This window comes from Ictidomys tridecemlineatus, unplaced genomic scaffold (genome assembly GCF_052094955.1).
Source record: "Ictidomys tridecemlineatus isolate mIctTri1 unplaced genomic scaffold, mIctTri1.hap1 Scaffold_373, whole genome shotgun sequence".
NCBI lineage: Eukaryota > Metazoa > Chordata > Mammalia > Rodentia > Sciuridae > Ictidomys > Ictidomys tridecemlineatus.
In genome coordinates, this window is record NW_027522485.1 from 116,931 (window position 1) to 142,756 (window position 25,826).

General features: G+C 33.7%; 1 protein-coding gene across 1 annotated transcript in view; it reads left to right on the forward strand.

Moving 5' to 3' along the window:
- LOC144373373 (uncharacterized) overlaps positions 1-25,826 on the forward strand; it is a 66,722-nt gene that overhangs the window by 13,343 nt on the left and 27,553 nt on the right. The window contains 1 exon segment of the mRNA XM_078036467.1: positions 5,323-5,400. Within this exon segment, the coding sequence (XP_077892593.1) occupies positions 5,365-5,400 (36 nt within the window). The 5' untranslated portion in view covers positions 5,323-5,364.

A 25,826-nucleotide genomic window follows, 5' to 3' on the forward strand; every position in this document is an offset into this window, starting at 1 on the left:
TAATTAATTCATTAAAATTTTGCTTGGGAATTGGATGTATTGGCATACACTTATAATTCCAGGTACTCTGAGGCAGGAGGGTCACAAGTTCAAGGATAGGCTGGGTAACTCAGTGAGATCCTGTATCAAAATAAAAAGGACTGAGGATGTGGCATTAGCCTAGCCACATTAGAGCATTAGCTTAGCATGTGTGAAGCTCAGGGTTCTATCCCTTTTCACAACCACCCACCCCCTCACAATTTTGTATAGGATTTTGCACCTGTGTTAATGAGGGGTATCCGAACCTCTTGTAATGTCATTGTCTGCCCTTGATAGCAGGTTAATGCTGGCCTCAGAATAAGTTAGGAAGTATTTCCTCCTATTTAGTTTTCTTATAGAATTTGTATAATTTTTTTCCCTATATATTTATTGGAATTTTCTAGTGAAGCTATCCGGATCTGAAAAAAAAAATTAAGAGAAGATTTTCAAGCTATAAATTTTCTTAAATATAAACCTGTGACTATTCAATTCAGATTTTGATTTTAGGTGTGTTTGGTGGTATCTTTCTAGAAAATTTGTTCTCTTCATTTAGGTTGATGGATTTATTGGCATATATCCTTTTCATGTCTCTACAAACTATGGTGATATCATCTTTTCTTTCCTGATTTTAGTAATATGTATATTCTCTCTTTTTTTTTTTTCTCATTAGCCCAACTGGAGGTTTCCAATTTTTTTTCTGTCTTCTCAAAAAACCAGTGGTTGTTTTTGGGTTTTTTTTTTGTTTTTTATTTTATTTTATTTTTTTTTGGGGGGGGGTGGAATCAAGACAGGGCCTTACACATGGTAAGCACACACTGTACTATTGAGTTATACCCCAGCCCAAGAACCAGCATTTAATTAGTTTATTATTCTGTATTTTCTCTATTTTTTGTTGTTTATTTATTCATCTTTCTGCTCTTTCTTCATTACTTCTCTTCCTCATTTGCTCTCTACATGTAATTTAATTATTTCTTTTGCCATATTTTAAAATTTTTATACATAAAATATGGTTCTTTGAAGATTATGATTTAAATTGTTCCCTCCCTGAGACATAACAATATTGAGGCACAGAGTAGTGTGTAGCTCAGTGGTAGAGTGCTTTCCTCACACATGTGAGGCACTAGGTTTGATCCTTAGCAGCACATAAAAATAAATAAATAAAGATTAAAAATAAATAAATATAGATTAAAAATAAGAGGAACTAGGAGAAACTAATGTCTGAGGTACCTTACTTTGTTGACATCTGTGGAAATATTTCTGAGAACAAATCCTAAGTGTTACTTTTTTTGTCACTTTCTTTTACTTTTTTGCAGTGGCAGGGATTGAACTCAGGGATGCTCTGCCACTGAACTACATCCCCAGCCTTTTTTATTTTGGGGAAGGTTCTCAATTGCTGAAGTTGGCCTTGAACTTATGATTTAATTGCCTCTGTCTCCCAAGCAGCTGGGATTATAGGCTTGCACCTGTGTGCCCAGTTTTCTGCTGTTAGTTTTTTTTTTTTTTTTAGATGGACACAGTACCTTTAATTTATTTATTTTTATATGGTGCTGAGGATCTACATGAGAACATGACTCTCTGAGGACTGGAAGGTAAATATAATTTGTAATTTCAAAGTGGATTCCTGGAATTAGTGAAAATAGTAATTAAACCACATCTAATGAAAAGTGGCATAGCACATTTGAAAGGAACCCTCTTTTATGATTTTTAGCTCCAGAATATGATGTCAATTAGATACTGCCTTTGCCTTATTGAGAGATTTGCATCCTTATGGAACTTTATTTCTGGCAAGGGTGACACTGACGTAGCTCAGTGGTAGACTAGCTTTGTTTTCAACATGTAGTAATATAAATAAATAGGCCTAAAATGTTGACCCCATGCTTTATTTTCCAAGAAAATTCTGGCATAAATGGACAGGATATGTAACATTCCTTAACAAACTGTTATCTGCTGAAGAAATGCAGTTTCAAAATAATGTTTATAAGAGCAACTTAAGTGACCCTGAAGTGAAGAGTTTTGTGACCTTGCTATAGGCCAGATTCTGGAACTCAGAGAAATAAAGATAATCCTTAATAATCATAAAATCTGTGAGAGTTTATGCTTAAGAATTCAATTAGAAATGGTGAACATGAGCCTAATTAACCTAAAGTTGTCATGGCAGAGGATACTTGAGAGTTTGATGTTATCCTTCTGTCAGTCCATAGTCAAGAAGTGTACCTGGTCAGGACTCTTTGGGATCTTTTTTTAGATCTTCAAAAAAACTGAAGTTCAAGAAAGTCATGCTATTATCTTTTCAGAGAGAACACACGTTCTTCTGTCACAGTGTCACCCTGTTCTTCCTTCACATCACTTCTAATAAACTCATTGCCTGCCACTCTTATTGATAAGTTTGGAAAGTTATGTCTTGATTGAAAAAAAAAGTTTGCATTTGAAGGGAGTGGTCTTCATTCTACCTCAATTTTTCAGAGTGTCCCAGCCCTGTATCACTAAAAGATCCTTGCCAGCTGAAGGGCTATCAGAGACTCCCTGGAGTGTCTTTACTTCATAGTTTATACTGCTCTCTAGAGGGTGAGACCCAGGAAATGATATTCACTAGATACTCCAAAAGAATTTAGACATGGTGGAGAGACCCAGGGAATGATATTCACTAGACACTCCAAAAGAATTTAGACATGGTGGCTCTTCAAACCTTTTGTTAAGCACTTATGAAACCCACAAGTAGGACAATGTAGGAGGTTAGAATGAGGACACATCACACAGGAAAATCTTAAAGGAGGAATTTCAAATCAGATGTTCCTACACATCCTGTCTGACAGGGTCACAGTGTGGGGGATTCTGTGGCAGGGCTGCACAACCTGGAACCCAGAACCATGGGGAATGTTAAGTGTTTTGTTTATGATACTCATGAGATAGATAATAGGGCATACAACAATCAATAATAAAAGTCCATGTTGCCTGAGATTGCAGGAAAATTCCCAGAATGGGATTAAGGATACGACCTGAGATGTATTTTAGTATCTTTGACAATACAAACAATAGTGTTTTTTTTTTTTTTAAGAAATTCACAGGGAAAAGATTGCAAATCAAGGTTCCTGAGAAAAGCTTAACAATTTATACTAAGCCCCTCATTCTAAAGCCACAACCTATGCAACATACATTCCCTTTACTAACAGAGCCTTCTTTTCCCTACACAGGAATTTATGATGAAAATAGGAAACACATAGTCAATACTAATAGCAAATGAGTTGAAATGCAGAGCCTGCTCTTTAATTAAAAATTATAAAGACATTAGAATTCATAATTTGATGAAGGATCAAAGAAACTCTTTAAAAATCAGTTAAATAGGTCATGTGAAAAAAGAAAATTACTTTGGAAAAACAGAATAATGTAAAATTTTATATAGGTATATTTTAGAGTCAGTTCAGAGGAGTAGGCTTTTAAGTAATAGGCTTTCACTGTTTTAAGTGTGTATTATTAGGACTTTAGTTTAGAAGCAAAAAAGCTTACCAATAATCATATGTGTGCTTTAAAGTTAAAAGTTAATAGGTCATGATACAGGTAGTCAAGTTGCATAGTCTAGTACTTAGTGATTGAAGTGAAAATGTAAAAGCTTAATCATGATTGGCAAAGGTTACAGGAACATATTTTAAACAATTTGTTCAATATCTTATGAAGTTAATATATGTCAGAAAAGATTGCAACTCTTGAAAATTATGTAAATGAAAAAAGTTTTGGGCTTTGATGCTATTTTAACCACATGAATAAATACCTTTAAAAAGGTTAAAAAAAATAAACACCCCTTCTGATCCTTCTGAAGGCTGCTTGTAATTTGCAACCTGTTATCCTGTCTCCTCTTTTTTTGCTGAGACCACATATCCTTCAGTATCCAATGTCATTCATACTCAGGACCCCTGGATTCCTGCTAGGGATGGACCCTGGCAATAATAATTAAAATTTTCTTCATTTAAATTTGAGGTTGACTCTGTTGATGGGCTATATTGAATTATAGAAAAAAATATATATATATAGACATAATGCCTGTGATTTGTGCTAATATTCTCATAGTACCCCATACCAAAGAAAAAACAGACATCATAATTCTATTATTATGCTCAAGGCAAAATTGCAAATACTTTATTTTTTAATTCCTTATACTCTAGGTTCTGGAATACTGAGAGATCTAGAGACCTGGCACCATTCACCTCTTGTTTATTTTATTAAGCTAGAAACTTTAGAATTTTATTTTTGCCCCAGTTTTTGTAGGGGAGTAGGGACAGTGCTGCCTCAGGGAATTACTTATGAGTTGAAGTCTCAAGCTCTTTTCTCATAAGGCCAGAGAACAGAAATATTAAATAAAAATTTAAAGTAATTGTGATATTTAATTTTTATATAAATGCACTTCTGTCTGTACTAGATCTAAATATTGGGATGAAACTCTGTCATGAAATAATTTTATCCTGAGGCACTTAATGCAATTCACAGCAAAAAAATAAAAATAAAAGTAAATAAAATAAAAAGATTCCAAGGCTGTGGAGCAGTCCTCTAATATTGTAATATCAGTTACTTGAAAAGCCATGAGAGGAGAATTTGTGACCCTTCCCCAGGACTCTGTGTATGTTTCTATCAATTCATCAATCCATTCATCTGTGGTCCTGGGACACTGTAGTGAATAATACCCATGGGTCTGATCTCCAGTATTTTTTTTTTTCTACTGGCAGTTGAACTCAGGGGCACATTACCACTGAGACCACATTCACAGCCCCATTTCTATTTTATTTAAACACATAATCTCAGTGAGGTTCTTAGTGCCTCGCCATTGCTGAGGCTGGCTTTGAACTCACTGTCCTCTTGCCTCACCCTCTCCAGTTGCTTGGATTATAGGCATGCACCCCTGCATGCGGTAGATCCCCAGTGTTTGAGAAATAAAACAGCAGACAAAAACCTGTCTTTGTGTCCTTATTTGATTGTGATCTGGATGAAATTTACTATTACTCAAACAGTAGGCCTACTGAATTAGGCAGTCAGTGTAGATAGGTAAATTGAGTCAGGATGAATCTAGGAGGCCAATTTTGAGTGAATCTGGGAAGTTGGAGACTGTCCCCTGAGGGATATTATCTAGAAACTGCCCCGCTTCAACCTGTTACCAAGGTAACCTGTCTCAGGAATTTCCCCTTCCTACAGGGAGCTATAAGATTGTAAATGTGTCCTTGTCTACTCCATCCTGCCATTCCCCCTTCAGCCCACCACTTTTCTATTCCTTTTGTTTTTGGAGCCTGCTATTCATTGAATCAATTTCTCTGCTTTCAGGTTTCTGTGCTACACTGGAGCTGAAAAAAAATATATATATATATGGGGAACACTAAGCATCTTGAAAGCCAGAAAATGGTAAGTGTGTGTTCTTATTTTGAGACTGGGTAGGGAGGCTGTTTGAAGCCAGTGGGATTTGCAATGATGGCTGGAAACTCCTCATAATTGTCACCAGAGTCTGGTGGCTAGAGGGTCTCTCTTGGCAGCTCAGACTTCAGTTTTCTCTGACTAGTCTAGTGAAGCATAGATCAGTATTTGAGACCTCAAGTGTTTTGTTCCATAATTGAATGGTGTTTTCAGGGCCTTCATGAATTCCTATGTGGGCATCTGTGTGGCATTAGCTCAGCATGTCCCTAGATTTTGTGATGAAGTCTGGGATAATCATCAGAAGAGGACCCCAACTTCATCCATTGTGTTCCTGTGTGAGAGAAGCTGTGGTTTTTTTCAGGACCCCTGTTCTTATTCCTCCTGTTTATTGTTGTTGTTTATATGTTTGTTTATTTTGGACCAGGAATTATTCCCAGGGATGTTTATCTAGTGACCCACATTCTCAACCTCTTTTTATATTTTTATGCAGAGATAGGGACTCACTGAGTTTCTTAGAACCTCACTAAGTTGCTCAAGCTGGTTTTGAACTCAACATCCTCATGCCTCCTGAGCTTTCTATATGCAGACTAAGAAGTATCTAAAATCCAGAATGGCTATCTGATAGTTTAGCTATTTATAGGTCTGAGATTAAATCTCAAATTTCCAGCTCTCTTCACATTCTCAAAGGCAGGGTTCCCTGCTCACCTTGATTGAGAAAAAAATAAAATAAAATAGATAGTAAAATGACCAGGCAGCAGCATAATGGACATCTTATTTAACCACACCTGGAGGATAATGGATAGATATGTTAATGAGCACCATTAAGGCCTATTCAAATTAAAAATCACTTGAGACTCACTTGTGGGAATACATTCAACCAAATTCTTTGTCCTTGGGGTGCAGCCAGTTGGAAGTCACTGGAAGAAGGATGGGTTACAGAAAGGACAATCAAGAACCCAGTTGGTAATAAGAATGCCTTTTTCAATACTTATGTAAAATAGATTTTGCCCCATGCTCTGCCAAAAACCAGAAATAAACTTTGAAGCTGACACCAAAAAGAAAAAAAAGGGGGGGGGGGTTCTTCTGCTTTCATGCCCTCTACCACATTGTGGGAGTTATATTTCTTCTTGCTAAAATAAATCCTATTATTTTACTATTACCTCCCCTGCGTGTCCATAGATTTGATTCTTCAAAACTTGTGAGACAAGATCCCAGAGAAAATTGGTTAAATGGGAAATTTAGTTTTATCTCAAAACTTCAGTTTCAACATAATTATTTTTCCCATGTTTTGTTTTAAAGGGATGCCTTATTTGTAATATTTTCTTTAAGAACTGGAGGGCAGTTTTAAAAGATTTTGATTTATCTTTATGAGCCTCTCACATAAGAAAAAAGCAGGGAAAATTAGATGACATTAAAAATAATGACTTTTTTTTTAAATAAAATAATGTAGTCCATGTGTCCCAGTTTCCAGGGTTCAAAATTGTGACATATGCAGTCAAGGAGAGAAATAAAATGTGTCCCCATGCTTCTGCCCTTTCAATGCTTTATTCACTCAAATTGCACTCTATAGGTTCTTACTCAAGAAAATAACAATCCTGCATGCCAGGCACTGCAATAAACATAATCCATTCACAGCAAAAAAAAAATAGGTTGATTAATTTACTGCTAACAATCCTAGATTAATTCTAAACACTGAAAAACTCACCTAATCAAGACAGGCTATTGACAGACATTCTCTCTGTGTGCTAACTTTAAATGTCAGATCAAAAGTTTTAAGCCTTAGGCTTTTAGTCCAGCAGATGCACACTCACTCAGACGATGGTGACCAGGTCCAGAACCAAGGCAGGCTTCTCCTGGCTTGGAGTGGACAACAGGTTGAGGAGAGAACCTATGGAGAAGTTGTGGCTTTCACCAAAGTTCAGATGAAGTGGTAGAGTTTGAGAGATGAGAAATTCATGCAGAGGATCAGAAGAACAATGAGAAGTGATGGGATGTCAGGTCCTCTTCAGGCTCTTCAGCTTGAGTGCATGCTAGTTTCTGCTGGCTAAATCCCCACTCATTAGCTCTATTATTTATACTAAATTTGGGGGCTTTTAACCTCTCTTTCAATTCTTATTAGCTATCATGGGATTTCTCCATGACATCATTTATCCTGGGGTCAGAAACTTCTGGTCTTGTGGTCTCCACTCTGATTTTCTTGTCTTTCTCTCTTATCAGGCAAGTGTAGCCTGCCAGATATTTCACTCTGTTTATAAAGTTAAGGAGAAGTAACTTTTTTTAGGCCATACTGGAGTATTCTGTGTGTGTGCCTGGTGCCACTGCATGTTTAAAACTGGAGTTTTTAAAATGGAGTTGTTTAAGCTCAGGGCTAAGGCCATCCTCACGGTCCCAATTAAAGACTTTTTAAAAATGTAATGGGACCTTAGTTGATGTTTTTCCCTCAATATATGTAAGACCACTTTATTAAAATGACCTGTAGGAGCATTCCAAACATTTCCAGGAAACATCTTTGTCCTAGTGTGGAGGAAATTAAAGATGGGACTGGACTTGATTTAAACTATAAGGAAGTTTAATCATAAAGACTAGAGTACATAGTGAATCTGAACATAAAAAGCCATGTGAGAAACCTGGTACATTAAAAAAATAGTTATCAAGGGACTTTTATTTTACTTACTGATATGTGGATCTGAGGATGAACCCAGTGCCTCACCCATGCTAGGCAAGCATTCTTTTACTGAGCTGAAACTCCAGCCCTAATTTTGTACATTTTTTTTTAAAGAGAGAGGGGAGAGAGAGAGAGAGAGAGAATTTTTAATATTTATTTTTTAGTTCTCGGCGGACACAACATCTTTGTTGGTATGTGGTGCTGAGGATCGAACCCGGGCCGCACGCATGCCAGGCGAGCGCGCTACCGCTTGAGCCACATCCCCAGCCCCAATTTTGTACATTTTTAATAACCTGTTTCACATAGACATTAACCAGTAGCCTTAATACTTTTTCAATATCTGTTTGGATTGAATTAATAACCCAGAAATCAGTGAAGCAAAGAATCTAATTTTATCTCCAACTGTGGTTTCAGATATCACAGTGTCTGAGTTAAGATTCCCCTTTGAAGAACTTAACTGTGTGTTGTGTTCTCATTCCAATGTCCCATATTTGCCCAGTCCTTAGTTTTAGAACAGTCTGACATAAGGTGTCCACTGTTATCAATGTCTCTAACCCTATTTAGAAAATATCATTATCTGAGTCTTGTCTTCTAGAGATCAGTTTAAACTATAAGTGTGTAGCATCTAAGGGGAGTAGTTCAATGCTGTGAAGCTGGAAGAAATCTTTTGATATTTTTTTCATCTAAAAGGATGTTTTTTGGAGAGGTGCATACCAGGAATTAAACTCAGAGGCACTCCACGACATAGGCTCATCCCCAGCCCTATTTTACATTTTCTTTGGAAAGAGTTGCTTAGTGCATTACCATTGCTGAGGCTGCTTTGAACTCTCCATCCTCTGCCTCAAACTCCCAAGCCCCTGGGATTAGAGGCATTTCCCACCATGCCTGACTGGCATTTCATTTTTTTTATTAGATACTATGAATAAAGCTACAATAAAAATAGAATTGCTGTTATTTATTTGAGAAAAGTTTTCCAATTCATTTAGAAATATTATTACTAGATTGTATGGCACTTTTTAGCCAGATTTATCATTATTATTTTTATTTTTGAGTCACTATAGATTAACCCATGGACACTTTTTCACTGTGCTATACACCAACCTGTACCCCTTTTTTGAGACAGCATCTCACCCATTTGGTTACAACCTTGCCAAATTGCTGAGACTGGTCTTGAATCTTGAGATTCTCCCTTCTTATACTCCTGAGCCACTGGAGCATGGGCATGTGCAGCCTTGCTTTGCTACCCAAAATTATTATTAGTGAATTATATGTCATTTTTATCTTGAGCTTTGGAAGAACCTTAACACTTTTTTTATAAAATATATTTATTAATTTTTAAATTTTCACTAATATTTTTACATGTATATGTATACTGGCATAATTATAATATTTCAGAAATTGTACACCTTAGTTTGTTTGGCACTGGGAGATAAATCCAGGAGTTCTAACCACAGAGCCACATCCCCAGTCCTTTTTATGTTTTATTTTGAGACAATTTGGAGAAAACAGGAGCCACTTAAGTGAAACTAAAAATGTATCTGATCCCAAGAAAGCAATTTTTTCAATCTACAGCATTTATTTTATTTTGAATATACCTCCTCTTTTCACCTATTTTTTCTGGTTTCAACAGCATGGACAAACATATCTGTAGCCTTATGTTATCATATAACTACATATTATCAGGATCAGAAACACAGTATTTTATATAGGCTTTGCTACTGTTTGAGGAATATCATATATATTAAATAAACACTTTACATGAAAAATAATAGCAATTTATATTCTTTCTCTAATTCAAGAGAAATTGTTTCTTGTCCTCATCAATACTGTGTAATTTTTTTTTGGCATCAGATATTCACTTGCATTTTTATAATTTGTTAAGGTGTTAAGAGGTTTTAATTTTTGAACATTTCTCCTACCATAAGTGTCATTTTCTTTTTTATTAAATATTCTTAACTTTTATGTGAGCTCATAAGTTCTCCCACTTCCCTTTATACCTTTTCTTAAAATTATGTTATTATTTAGTTGTGGCTGGACATAATACCCTTATGTTATTTATTTATTGCTATGTGGTGTTGAGGATGGAACCAAGGGCCTCACATTTGCCAGGTGAGTAATCTGCTACTGATCCAGAACTTCAGCCCATCATTGTACTACTTAATAAAAAAAAGTTTATTTCTTAATGTTGCTCAATTTATAATTTTTTAACATATTTATGTAACTTTCTGAAAATAAATAACTGCTCTGTTTTGTGATTCTTGAGATTTAAACCAAAGTTGCCATTACACTCATCAACATCCCCAGGCATTTTTTAAAAGTCTTATATAGAGACAGGTTGTTGGCAAGTGGCCAAGCTAACCTTGAAATTTTAACCTTTCTGCCTTAGTCTTCCGAATAGATGACATTAGAGGCAAGTACTATGACATTTTCAATATAAATCACTTTTATTCATGCTGGGGATTTAATGCAGGGACAACTGACAAATGAATCACATTCCCAGGATTATTTTATATATTATCTAGTGACAGGGTCTCACTGAGCTTTTTAGTGACTCTTTTTATTGTGGCTGGCATTTAACTCACAATCCTCCTACCTCAGTCTTCAGAGTTTTGAATTGGAGGCATGTGCCACCACATCTATCATAAATTCTTTGTCATAGTAACTTTTGACAGATATAGATGGGTTATTGAATTTAGGGGTGGTATACCCTTAAGTCACAGCCATATACCCAGGCCATTCAATATTTTATTTTGAGACAGAAACTTCCTCATGGTGGTCATGGCCTTCCTGTGTTGACAAGGCTTTCATTGAAATTTTGGTTCTTCAGCCTCTACCTCCCAAGTCATTGAGATTATTTGTGTAATACCATCCACAGCTCTATTTTATTTTTATATTGAAGTATATAATACTTCTGAAAATGAGTTTCTTCTGGTATTAAGAAACTGTATAATATAGTTTTCCCCAAAAATAATTTCTTGACCCAATGACTTTTTGGAAAGAATGTCATATTTCTATGTGTGCAAAGCACTTCAAACTTTCTCTAAATTTCAAGTTTCTTGTTGTTTGTTTTGTTTCATTTTCTTTTTCTTAATAAAGGTTCTCTGTTACTTATATCTATTTATTCATATTATTATAAGGTACGTAATTATTTCTATAAGTTCATATTGTACAACAATGTGTGTTAAAATTCATCTGTTGTTCAGTGATGTACTTCAAGTAAATATAATATGTAGCCTGAACATTTGGCAATACAAAATTCTAGATGTCAGTATTCACTATGACATATAAAAAATAAATAAAATAAATTTTTAAAAAAAGTTAAAAAAAAATTAAAGTTCATTTCTTGCAATATATACCTATTATTAAATGAGGCATATTTGGTACAGGTACATATATATTACTATTATATACAATTAATATTTTATTGCTACATCTCAAATTAATCATATCTCTTTCAATTTAATTTGTCTTCTGGAAACACCCATACATGACACTCTATGCAGATGTACATTTTTTTGTGGTGAGACAATTTTGCTTTTGCTTAGTATGTTCTGCCCTTTACTCTCCTTTTTATGAAATTGTCATTTCAAAATTATACATTTTCCTGAATTTTAGACCTTATAACTAGTGAAGTCTGTAGATTTTCTTTTTATCCTCAGCTTTAGGTGCTTCCCACTATATAAAGTTCTAATGTTCTGTAATTGACCTCTAATATTCTGTAAAATTTACCCCCAATTCTTAGCACTCTGGACTATTGATGTCTGAATGAAAAAATCTCAAAATTATTTATGCAAAAAGCAGGAAATGGATGGATCAGAATGTAAGACTGGTGGATGCTAAGTATGTAGGTGACATTGTTTTTTTTTTTTTTTAAGTATTGGTGGAGGGGCTGGGCTTAGCTCCAGATTTCTGACCTAGTACATAAGAGGCCCTGTGTTTGATCATCAGCACCACATAAAAATAAATAAATAAAATAAAGATATTGTGTCCAACTGCAACTGAAAATAAACACATTAAAATTGTGGAATATATGGGGGTAGGAAGGAAAAGATAATGAAAAAAACTTGAGCAGCAGAAGGGTTCAGATGCAACAAGTCTACAATGGCATCATGAGGTTAGAGGGGTAGTGTTCTTGGAAACAGAAATAAAATTTGGGAAGAAACAAAAAGGTAACTCTTGCACTATTCCCAAGTGAGAGAGCCAGTTGAGTGGGTTCTGTTTTTAACTCTTCCCATCTATAAGTGGAATTTACAATTCATGAGGTATGTCTCAGCAAGTAATAGAACACCATATCGAAGTACATTTACACTTTTTCAAGGCTACAAGCTCTCTTTTACAATTGTAGTCACATTACATCTTTGTACTTTTAAATTATTTATTCATTCATTAAATTATTTTTTCTTTATTTACTCACTTTTTCTTGTCATTGTTTTTATATTACTAGTGATTATATAATGGCATAAATATCCCGAATGTTAACTTCTCTAATATTGGTTTATGTGTTTAGGTATATACTTATTATTTGAACAATTTCCCCCTTGCCAAGCCTGATTAATATTAGATCTTAATCTTGTTTTATAAATACTTGATAAAAACACATTATTTTAAACAGCTTAAGGATCTATCTCCTGAGCATGATTCCAATCACAAACTAAAGTGGGCATCTGGGTCAATTAAAAGCTGTGTCAAATATTTTCTTTGTTCCTATTTACACCTTAAAATAGGACTCCTCTCTCACTTGTATATGTTTGAGAACATACTAATTTTTGAATGTAGCATTTAATAAATATAGATGAGTTTTCATCAACAAACCCACTATTGTTTTTAAATTGTTTAAATCCTTGACACTGAAAGTTTCACTGATTACCCCCACATCTCTCTCTCTCTCTCTTTCATATTACAGATTGAACCCAGGAATGCTTTTCTTCTAAGAAACATCCTCAGCCCTTTATAAAATATTTTATATATAAAAGGGGTTTTGTGGAGTTTCTTAGAGACTCACTAAGTTGCTGAGGATGGCTGGCTTTGAACTAGTGATCTTTCACCACAACCTCAAAAGACTCCAGAATTACAGGCATGCACAACTGCACACAGCTTTTGACACTCTCTTTAAAATAATCAGTCACAACTCTAATAATTGAAATTGCATTTACATCACTCTTTTCTAATGCAGTAATATATTACCATCTAAAATATTTTTTGAAACAAATTTATTAGATGACTACTATTTTATTCCCAGAATTTATTCTGTTTCCTCTTTAGGATTGATAAATGGTCTTCTTCCTCTTCTTTCTTCTTCTTAGATATGTGTGGTCTATTGTTATCAAATGGGTCTATGATAAGTGTGTTGAAAATTATGATTCTAAACCTATCAAGAATCCCAACATTTCCAAGAGTATTGAGAGCAGAAAAAGAACAATATTCATAACTAATGAATCACTTTCAGTGGAAGCATAGTACCAGTGTCCAAGGTGGAATGCAGTCAAGATGCTTCAGTGGTAAGTTGGTGTCAGAACACCACCCTAGGGATTTGGGGACCTCCAAAGCCCCATGTCCATATTAGAATCTTTTATTCACCTTTTAAATACAGTTATTGCTGCTTGCATACAAAATAAAACACTATATATAAGAAAGGTGAATGAGAATTAAATCCTCTGGAGACACCAAGATTGATCTTTAATTCTAGCAGATAATTAGTAAAATAAGAAAGACCTTGCAATAGCCCCATCTTTCCCAACTACATGGAATAGAACATTTAGATGTACTGAACTGAAGTGACAAAAATGCATTTCATGGAGGTGGTATCAAAGAAATTTTAATGGCAGAATCCTGGAAATGTTAGATAAAAATATACACATACATATACAGTTATACATAGAAAAAGATAAATGATAAGCTCATAAATGCAAGGGTAAATTCAGTGTACATGAGTTGTATGTACAAGGTAGTGATAACAGCATGAGTTGTATGTACAAGGTAATGATAACACTTAAAAGATGAAGAAAGTAGTAATTGAGGTGATTCAGAACTCTATAATTGTGGGAAATAATAATAAAAATTTAATAAAAATAGATACTGTTATATCCCTTTGGGTATGCCTCTTTCCTCTGCTTTTCATCTGAATTTGATTCTCTCAAATAAGCTTAGGTGGGTAAAGTGCTTTCTGAATTTTTGTTTTCTTTTGTTTTCAGGATTTTGTAAGCTAAGTCTTATAATGCCCAGTCCCGAACTCACTTTTGCTGCTTTTTTTTACAACTTATTCTCATCTTCAGAGGCACAAACCCACTTCACTCATTTTGTTCAATGAACTGACTTTTTTATATCTTTGCACACAATGTTTGGAATAGTCAGTCTATAGGAGGGTTTTCCATATCATATAATATGGTTCTCAGACCCTGTGGGAATTGAGGGTAGTTCCCTGCTGTTTAACTATCATCTTCCCTGTGAGAAGGCTTATCTATCTACTGTAATCCACCAACTCAGAAGAGAAGTATTCGTGGTCACAAGCTAAAGAACACTAGAAGCTATAAGATTTGAGAAAATGCAAGGAATAATTTTCTCTTAGACTTTTATAGGAAGTATGGCTATTTCATCAATTTGATAAAAATTTATATACTCACAGTCATTAACACTGTGAAAGTCTTGTATTTAAATAATCCATAATTGTAAGTAATAATTTCTGGTTATTTCATTCCAGTAAGTGACTTAATTTTCTTAACCATATTAAAAATCAGAAATTACTGAAAATCAAATCTATGTATTCAAATTTTCATCATGATAATATGATCAGAATTAAGTAGGAATTAAGAGAACATTGAACAAAGTTGCTATAAAATATGATTGAAACTTCCCTGCCTTTTCTGAGTGTAAGAAGCAGGTTGATAAAGCAACATTAAATTTCTGAATAGTATGTAAGTTTATTTGTGATTCATTTTTCAGTACTAGTTTCCAGTGCTGAAGATATAGCTCAGTAGGCAGAGTGCTTGCCTTGCATGCATAAGGCCCTGGGTTCAATCCCTAGCGCGCGCGCACACACACACACACACACACACACACACACACACACACAGAGGGGAGAGAAGACCTGTTTCTTTATGATGTAACTTATTGGTATTCTTTGCTAAACCATTCTCTTCGTATTAGATACTCACATGTTCTCTTTGATTTTAGTTACTTCTGATAACTTCTGCCTTAACTTTTATTTTCTTATGAATCTTATAGGGATACATTTTATTATTTGGAACTAAAAAATGATTTTCACAAAAGGAGGTTTTCTACTGTTATATATATATATACTCTGATCATTCTAGTTTTATATTTTGGTGATTGGCTGTTTTATTTTCAGCTTTTTAACTTACTCAATTTAAACTTGGTCAATTTGTTGGCTAGTTTCCTATCATTTGTTTCATCAAGTGAATGTAGTTTGATCAATTTTATGGTCCCATTCTCTACTTTTCTACCTCATTGATATTGGTTTCTTCAAAGTTTCCCATCAAAGTCTCTGATTGGTGGTGGGGATAATTAGAAACTAAACTCAGGGCTACTGGAGTACTGAGCCTCATACCCAGACCTTTTTTGTATTTGATACAGTGGCAGGGCTTCACAGATTTGCTTAGTGCCTTGCTGCTGAGGATAGCTTTGAAGTTGAAATCCTCCATCCTCAGTCTCCAGAGCTACTGGGATTCTAGGCTTAAGCCACCTTACCCAGCTAGATCCTGCACGTCTTAATTTGATGTCATTTTAAACTTGCAAATACAACTATGTTGCACTTACAGAAATATATTTCCATTCATTATGCAACTATTATTGTGGTAGCAATTTTTTTTTGGGGGGGTAATGTTTCTCTCTAATTATTCTGTTGTACTTACTAAATTAAATATATATATCATATTAATGTCATGTTATTGGCAGTGTTTTACAACATTTACTATTTTTGTAGTTATGTAGTAACTAAAAATGAATAAGCTCATATTTCTTCAATCTTATATGACCATAATGTAGCTAGTTTCAGACATACTTTTTACTGTTTGTACTCAAACTTTTCATTTTATGATGAGTATGCCAATGACAAAATTTAGTTTCATTCAAAAAATCAGTATTTAATTGTATTTATTCAGGTTATCATCACATCTGATAAGCCTATAAAGAAAATAGTAGTGTGACTACTTCATAGGTGATTGTGAGTTGTTTTAGTAATTAATATGTTACCACAATATGTCCATTAAAAACAGCTCATAATTTACTCAGTGTACATTCATTAAAATATGATATTTTGGGAGACCTTTAGCATGACAGCATGAAGATATTCATGAAAAGTTAGCCCAGCAGAACTAGTGAACAGGAAAAAAAAATCCAACTATTTATAATTGCTGGTCCAGAAAAGTATCTCAAGAAAATAGACAAGTAAAGGTACAAACAAAAGTATAAAAGGCAATAGAAATAAACATCTTCTAATTTCTTAATGGATATTAAAAGCAACATATAAAACTGCATATTTAGAATATATGTCCCTAGTTCCTCAAAAACCCTACACTCAAAACTAAAAACAAAAACAAAAAAACCTTTCACTATGTGGTAAGCATTCTTAGTATTCTTCTTTATATTGTTTGACACATATTTTGAGGTTTCTAAAAAAAAACATGTAAATAAATAGAGAGTGTGTTCAGACTGAAGTGTTTAACATTTTTTTTCATCACCCATACACATACATTTGGCTTGGTACAAAAATCCTTGTTTAATTCTACTAATTTGAACTTTTTTTTTCAGAGTGCAACCAAATATTTCAGGATGTGTATCTTCTAGTCTAGCATGTACTTAGTGCCACATTAGTTATTCACCAATGGAAATCAGTCCTCAAAAGGCACTGATTAATTAATTATTTATTTTTTAATTTTACTGTGGAATTGACTTAAGTAAATGTGTGGCTCTTTATTTTATTCTTCTTATTTTTGTTCTTCTTTGTACTAGGGATAAAATCTAGCAGTGCTTTATAATTGAGCAAAATCATCTCTGCCTACGTTGCCCAGTTAGGTTTGTACTTTCATTAGTATCACGAATTAAACCCAGAGGAACTTAACCACTGAGTTACTTAAAAAACTTTTTTTTTGGTTAAATTTCTGAGATTGCTTTTAACCTTGAGAATTACCTGCTTTTTCCTTCTGAGCTACTGGTATTACAGAAGTTCACCATCGTAACGAGGAATCTTGTACTTATTTGGTTGGCCTCACCATCACAACTTATTAAATTATAGATGTACACTGTCATGCCTGGTGCTTGCTGAGCAAGTTTGAGGTACTGGGTTCAATTCTAAGCATCACATATACATAAGTAAATAAAAATTAAAAGTCCATCTACAACAAGATACTTACTTCACATTTATTTTTTATTTTATTACTAAATTAATATTTGTTAATAAAACTGGTTATTAAACCCATACTATTATAATTAAGCTTTATGAAACTGAGTAATGAACTAAAAGTAATGTATATGTCCTGGTCTCAGGAGATTACAGTTCATCAGTTATTTACAATATATATCATGTTCCTTTGATTTGCAACTGTTAGTTATCTCCTTCAAATACAAATTAAAGTAGAGGCTAAAAAACTTTTAGGCCATATTTGTTTCACCTAAGTGCTAATTTTGTAATTTAAAGAACTATTAGATAATTAATTTTTAGTATATTTCAGATATTAGTCATTTTAAGGGTTTTGGTGATTGACCCCATTGACACTTTACCAATGAGTCACAGCCTGAGAATTTTCAATTTTAAGATATGGTCTCTCTGTGTTGCATAGGATCTCACTAAGTTGTTGAAGTTGGACTCCAACTTGCAATCCTCCTGACTCAACCTTCAACATTTCTGTGATTACAATAGTGTTCCACTGCCCCCTAAAGTTATTAGATTTTAAGAGAGGACAATTGGAAATAGAATGACCTTGCTTAGTTTGCTTTGTATTTGTAATCCTCTGACCTCAGCCTCCAAAATTGCCAGTTTTACCAATGTATGATAAATTTTGTAATTTGCATCTTTGTGAATTACTCATATAACTCATGTGTAAATAACATGTCAGGAAACTTTATGCTCAGGATCTTATTTCTCAGGTTTCATTTTGTCTTTTAGTAAATGCCTTGTGACTCCTTTTTCATAAATCTGACTGTCCCTATGCATAGTTTCTTCTGTCTGAAAACATGGCTATGAATTATGGATGATTTTTGTTTGTTTTAATGCAGACTTGTTCCTTGCTATGTTAGAGTAAGACACATGACATATGCAAGAGCATAGATAAGAGAGACTGCCAACACTGAACTAGAGCAAAAGCATGAGTGAGGAGGCTGAGGAGCCCAGAGAACTGAGGATTGTGTGAGACTGAGCACACTAATCAGCAGGGAGATCAAGTTTATATTCAACATAAAATAAATAGGCAATACAAGAAAGCATATATGTGAAGTATTAGAAGATACTAGTTAATCATGTGAAATTTTTACTCTCTCATAAAACAGCAACAACAATCAACAGAGTATTAGCAGAATGTTAATTAGAACATAATAAATGTTTACTTTTACAATAAGAAATATATATAATACAGTTGAAAATTGGCATTAGATATCTTTTCAATAAGTGAAAATAGATATAGCGAGACACGCCTGTAATCCCAGGACTGAGGGCTGAGGCAGGAGGATTATAAATTAGAGGCCAGCCTAATACACTTAGAAAAACTCTCTGCCAAAAAAATCAAAAGGACTAGGGATGTAGTTCAGTGGTAAATGACCCCAGGGTGCCATCTGTGATCAAATATACAAAACAGAGAGAATGAGAGAAAGATAGAGAGTGACGGGCTAAGAGAGAGACAAAGAAAGAAAGAAAGGGGGAGAGAGAGAGAGAGAGACAGACAGACAGAGACAGAGACAACCAAGATTAAAAATATATATTTTACATGGGTTGTGGCAAAACAGTCAAACACCTGCCATGCTTGTGCAAAATCTTGGGTTTGATCTCCATTGGTGCATGCACACACACACTCACAAAAATGAATATTAATTCATATAAGAATATTAAAAACTGACGACTTTACAATAGTGGTTAATGTATAGACATAGTTTTCTTATATACTTATTACAAATTATAAAGTAAAAATGAAAATTTTAAAAGTCACAGTATATTCACATAAATGTAAGTGGATCTCATAATGAAAACTCAGTGGTTTTTTTTAACAGTAATAAGTTACAATTTTATTTCCCCATTTTACAGGCTTTAATTTTGGCTGCTTTATGAATTCCATAAATTATTTATCTTTTCATTCCTAGAAAGCACATGTGAACTTAAAATTAACTTTATAAATATTTTCAGGGTGTAATTCTTTATCATTTAGTATATTCACATGTTTACCATCCCCAGAATTTAGTTTCAGAAACTATTTTAGATGAAAAGAAAGTAGTGCCCACTAGAAGTTTTTCCTTTTTGTATTTTTCACATAGCTCAAGGTAATGACTTATATGTGTTTTGGATTCATGAATTTACTTGTGCAAAAAATTAAATATAATATTAATTGTAAATCACATTACAGTTTCTCTGTTTACTTTCAATTACCTAAAGGTTTCCATGTACACAGTCATTGTAACATTTAGTGCTCTCATGAATCATATTTGCTCAATATGGCTGGGATAATAACTCAGAGGTAGAGTGCTTTCCTAGCCTGTGTGAGGCCCAGAGTTCAATTTCTAGCAACTCGAGTATAATATTCCTGAGTAACAGTCTACTGTGAGGATTTACATGTTTCCATTTATCTATTTACCTTGAATTGATTTATCATATTGGTTCTTATGAATAGTTCAGTTATAAATATTCCTATATGAATGACAGTCTCAATAATTTCCAGTTACTTTTGGTATATTTCAGAAATAAATGCTTCTTCATCTAGTACTTCTTTATTTTACCAAGAAACCATCAATGTAATTTTACTTTTGTATCAGAGAGGCATGGAATTTTCAATATTCTGCATATTTACATTTTTTTCTTTTCCATATTGTTTTTTGTTTTAGAGTATTTTTGCAAATATTTATAATTTTTTTTTACATAATATAAAACAGTTGCTTTAGATAGGCAAAAGGAACAAAAGAATAATGTCAAAAATAAACACATAGTTGTTCACTCAAAGGTATAACAAAGACATATTAGAACTGTGGTAGCAGTTCTATGTACTCTGTACTATATACTATGTACTATGAAGTCATCTAGATTTTAGGAATTTTTATTGACTTAACAGCTTAAAAATTTGGGGGTCTCTGGGATGTATAACATTTTTTTTCAATGGTTTAGTTTCTTATTGTTGGGTAATTATGAAGGGTGCATTTTGGCACTGGAGTATGAGAGTCTAAAAGGTAATTATTTGGGCTCTGGGCTCAATCATCCTCTCAATAAGGAGGAATGACTGCCCTCTAGCCAAGGCTAAAAACTTGGAAAAGATAGTTCTTAGCAAACAAAAAGGAAAACTTTATAATTATGTCTTCACTTTCATGGTGAGGTTATTTTTTGTACAGAAGTTTTTTCAAGTCCAATTTCTTATTTTTTATTTTTACTTTGGAAGCATAATGAAGACTCCACAGCTGAATCTGATTTATAAATATGTAATTGTTTTTTTTCTTAATTTTTTAGTTTTAATTCTTATATTCTAGAATTAAAACACATTTTTGTTAAATATTGTACATAATTTCATGTAAAATCTAATAACATTACTTAAATCATAAACATGCATTTATTTCAATTTACATTAAAGAAGAGACTACTTATTCTCCATTTAATTTTTCTGACACAATTGTCAAAATTAAATTGACCAGAGGTATGGAGTTTACTTATAGACTTCTAGTTTTCTTCCATTGTTGTGTTGTTCAATCTTATTTGTATATATACTCCCTGAATATTCAAATAATTATAATGATTAAGGTAATAGGATATGTCAATGTTAGTAAGATATAATATGTAATGACAGAACATTTTTACTTAATTTTATGTATCATTAACAAGAACAACTAGTAGAAAAAAATGAAGCACAACATTTTTAGAAAAAATAAACAACACTTTTTTTTTTTACCTTGGATTGAGTCAGAGGCACTTCACCACTAATGCACATCTCCATACCTTTTCATATTTATTTAGAGACAGAACCCCTCAAAGTTGCTTAGAGCCTCACTAAGTTGCTGATGCTAACTTTGAATTTATTATTTTTCTACCTCTACCTCTTGAGCCACTGGGATTTTAGATATGTGCCATCATGTTTTGTTAGTTTTTGTATTTTATAAAGATGAAATATTGTTAACTTTCATTATTGAAAATCATTCTCACAGAAGTGTTAATAATCAGAACACTTTAGGATAAATGTGGCCTCTTTAGTTAATAGCTGGAACTGAATTTTTATCTGTATACCAGGGATTACTCTTGTGACAGAGGGGGGTTTACGTACCTCAGGTTTCTCTTAGAATTGATTTTTATTTAAATTATTTTTGGGTTTCTATTCATTTATATTTTTTTTACTCTAACTCATATATGGATTTCTCTTGTTATATTTAAAATAATTTTTGCAATTAAATTTAAAAGAGTGCTCCATCAATGCATATATATCATAATCATGGAATGCATTTCCCAATTATGTCTATTTGAAATCCTTTTGTATTGACACAAGTTCCATGTAGCTTTATGTTCTCATATAGAAAGGCACAGATAATAATCTCATCAGGGATTCTAGTGTATTCCGTGGTATCTTGTTTAAAAGTGCTGTGTTCTTCTACACTCTTTCATGGGTTTTTAAATTTTCATTTTTAGCAATTTTGGGACACAGATGATGTATTCTTTTTCTAAAATTTCCATAGAATATTTTAATGCCATGCCTGTGGGATGCATTGTAGCATTTTCATATTTCTCACATGGTAAGAAATTAAGAATATATTGTTGATAAATGATTTTTTTTAATTGAGACATCAGTCATTACTCAAAATTATTCCAAGTTCTTTTTAGAAGGCTCAGAAGTACACTCTTGAGTATATTATCCCCACTAGTGATGTACACAATATGGATACAGATCCTGCTCTTTTTGGTATGTCTCTGTCCGAACCCTAAGAGAGTTAGCAAATTTGCATGTAGTATGTGGTTTAGTGAAAATCTTTGGGTTTGGAGTCATGCATAGTTGATTCTGAATTCTACCTGGTAAGCTTAATAGCTATGGATATACAAACACATTTTTTCCTTCAAACCATTATATAAGCTTCATGTATAAAATAGGGTTGAATGATATAGAGTGCTTGATATCAGCATTTCTTCCTTATTTTCTGCCTTTATAAAGTACGTATTGTGTTTTTCATCTTCACCTGTTAAAATGCAGAATCTAAATTCCTAAGTCTATCTAATATTTATTTCTTTTTTTTAATTGGAGTGGGGGTGGAGTACCAGGAATTGATGTCAGTGGCACTTGGGTACTGAGCCACATCACCAGCCCTTTTTTGTATTTTATTATAGACAGGGTCTCCCTGAGTTTCTTAGTTTCTCAATATTGCTGAGGCTCAGTTTAAATGTTTTTAAGAATTCTCCAGCCACAGTATTAACACTTGTATTGAGACACTTGTATTAAGTTCAGGCACCACTGTTATTTGCACTTTTTAAAAATTTATTGTGGCTCATAGGAACCAGTAAAGATGAAAGTGAATAGTATAGTACCTACACTCAGAAGATCTTGATTTTACTTTTCAAATCCTATTGTGTCCAAAATAACAAGAATACATTAGTGGAGGAATTATCAAACCAGAGAATCAAGGTGCTTCTTTTGAGGATGATAGCTAACCCTCTGAAGTTCACCAGCCATCAGCTAACTTTTTCTACCAGAAAAACCCAGATAAGCCCAGCTTGAATTAATAAAGCAGCCCAATCATAATCTAATAAGCTCTAGAGTCAATTATAAATCATTCACCATTTATAATTGGAAACCAAGATTCTGTCACATACTTGGAGAAAATTCTGTGGAAAACAGCAGTTGCCTATTGGTAGTGTTTTCTATTTCCCCTAAGTAAAGTCTGGACCATTATTGAGGTGCTTTTAGCTTATGCAGACATGTATACATCAGATTGATGCAAAAACTGTCACAATACCTCATACAAACTGAGGAAAAAATATCAGCCTAGGTAGGCATTAGGTCAAAGGCTAAGTTACAAAATAAGGTATTTGTCTTTAATATATTTAAGTTTTAGAGTCAAGGCTGTGAAAAGATATACCAAAATGAGACATCCAACTCTTGGAACTCTCTGTTTTGCTATCTGACATCTGAAATGAGAATGAATCTGTGTCCAGCATCAAATAGAAAAAGAAATCATTATCTTATATACTTTGTCTTTTGGTCTTCCTTCTCTTTCTGAGGGCAGTGTCACTACTGATGTTTGGTTTTGTGAAAAAGCATTTATTATAAAGTGTATTCTCATATCTCTTGTATGGAATGCAGGGGTCCACACCCTTTGACTCCCCAAGGACAGGGAAGCCATATTCTCAAAATGGAATGTGATCATTATGAATTAATTTGTGCTAGAGCATTAAAATTGAGGGAGTTGTGAGGATGGAGTTCTAAATACATATATATTCTTTATTAGTAATTTTATATTTGTCTCATAATAAGAATACTCTAGATATATTCAGTTTTGTAATTAAAATAAATTTCAACTATGTCTATTTTATTTTATATACTAAAATAGTTAAATCTACACCTGTGCCTAACATATTATTTGTAGTTGGAGATTAGGGGAGTGCTTCCCAGTTCAGAGCTCTAACTGTCTTAGATCAAGAGACTTTAATTTAAAAAAAAAAATTATTGCTCATTATATAGTTTTCAGTAATTAACAGTATCTATGCATTTAATTCATACATTGATATTATCCTATATAAAAGGCTTAATGTAAATATCCTATTGCCAGGATAGATTCCATAACTTTTGGATAAACTCTCCTTTTAAAAAAAGCTGCTGTCTGTACACAATTATAATCACCTTTAAAAAATGAAGTAAATGCACACAAGAACATTCATTTCTTGACTCATTCTGGCTTCCTTCATTCCTGGAGTTGATGCCATCTACTGTTATTAGATAGTAGGCTCAGTGGATTCAGACTAGGAGAGCAGCAGTTTCCAATCGGGTGCTCTTGGATGATAATTGTTTAATCCAACATATGATAAGTACAAAAGCTATGACTTACACTATCTGATCGAGTTTTAATTTCTGGAGCTTGTCATTCTTTCAGATTAATTTCTAGGCTTTTTTCACAGTGATCAGGAGACTGAGGTTCTGCTTCCACCTAGATAATAAAAAAATCTATTGGGAAAATGCAAGTCATCCTGAAAGCCAGGCAATAGTTACTGTGCAGTGTATTGAGACTGTATCTATACACTGTAAAGGGAGAAGCACTCTGAAATATTGTGTGGAAATTATCTGGAGAGTAGTTGGATGCCCTGCACCTGAAATAAATCTCCTGAAACAACCTTCGCTTAAGTCTTTTTTTTTCTTTGACTATTGGTAATACTGCTACATGATAATGGGCATGCAGTCATTTCTTTTACTTACTCATTTTAACTCCTTGAATTTATATCCAGAATTAATTTAACCATGTTATAGGTTATTTCTGTTTTAAATAATTCAAGTTTACATTATTTTCACAAATGACTTTTTTAAACTTACATTTTCACCAACAGAGTGCAAGGGTTTTCTTTTTTTCCATATCCATAGTTTCTTGTCTCTTTGTTTGGTATTAGATTATTGACAAAACTATTCTTCTTTTTGGGGGGTAGGAACTCGGGATTTAACTCAGAGTCACATCCCCAACCCTATTTTGTATTTTATTTAGAGACAGAATTTAACTGAGTTGCTTAGTGCCTCATTTTTTCTGAGTCTGGGCATTGAACTTGAGGCCCTCCTGCCTCAACTTTCCAAGCTGCAGGGATTACAGGCATGTGCAACTCTGGCTGGTGACGAAAGCTACTCTACCACCTGTGTTCAGTATACAAGTGTCCATTATTTGACTTGTTTATCAAATATGTCAGGGAAGATTGTGGAGTCCAATTTGTCAAGTATCCACAGAGAGAGTGTGTGGAAACCTTTTCTGGGAATTAACAAATATATGTGCTTTAAACACCTTATCTGAACTACTGCTTGGGATTTTAGAAGCCCATTTAGATGCTTGCAAATCAATAATAAAAAAATATTTTGTGATCTAGGGGAGATTTGCATATGATCAGTAAGCTTTATTCCCAGAACTTGAACATATGGAATGGCTTTTTATTTGGGGTCCTCTGCCTAAGCCTCCTACTTTTCTTTCTCTAGAGTGTTTTCTTATATGTGAGGAAACTAGTTTCTTCCATTGAATGGAAGATGTTGAGATACATCAGTCAGTACAAAAAATTTTTTCTGCTGGGAAAAATTGGCTGTCATGGAATTTTTAGAGGGGCAAGCTGAAGACTGGAGCTCTTTGTGTGCTGAACACCCATAAATGCATAAACCAAGTTATTTGTGATTTAACTTCTCTGTCCCAATCCCAGGGTCTTAAGCCCATGGATGCCCTTGCAAGAACTATCATTTTTTTTTCTGTATTCTTAGTAGTTTTAATGTGAGCATCCTTCTTCAGCACAAGCAAAATTAAGATCTAAAGCACAGAAAACAGTTTAGAGGTAGGGTGTTATATATATGGTCCCAATCTTCCTCTTCTTGGGGTTTCACTAGCTGTTGGTAATTCT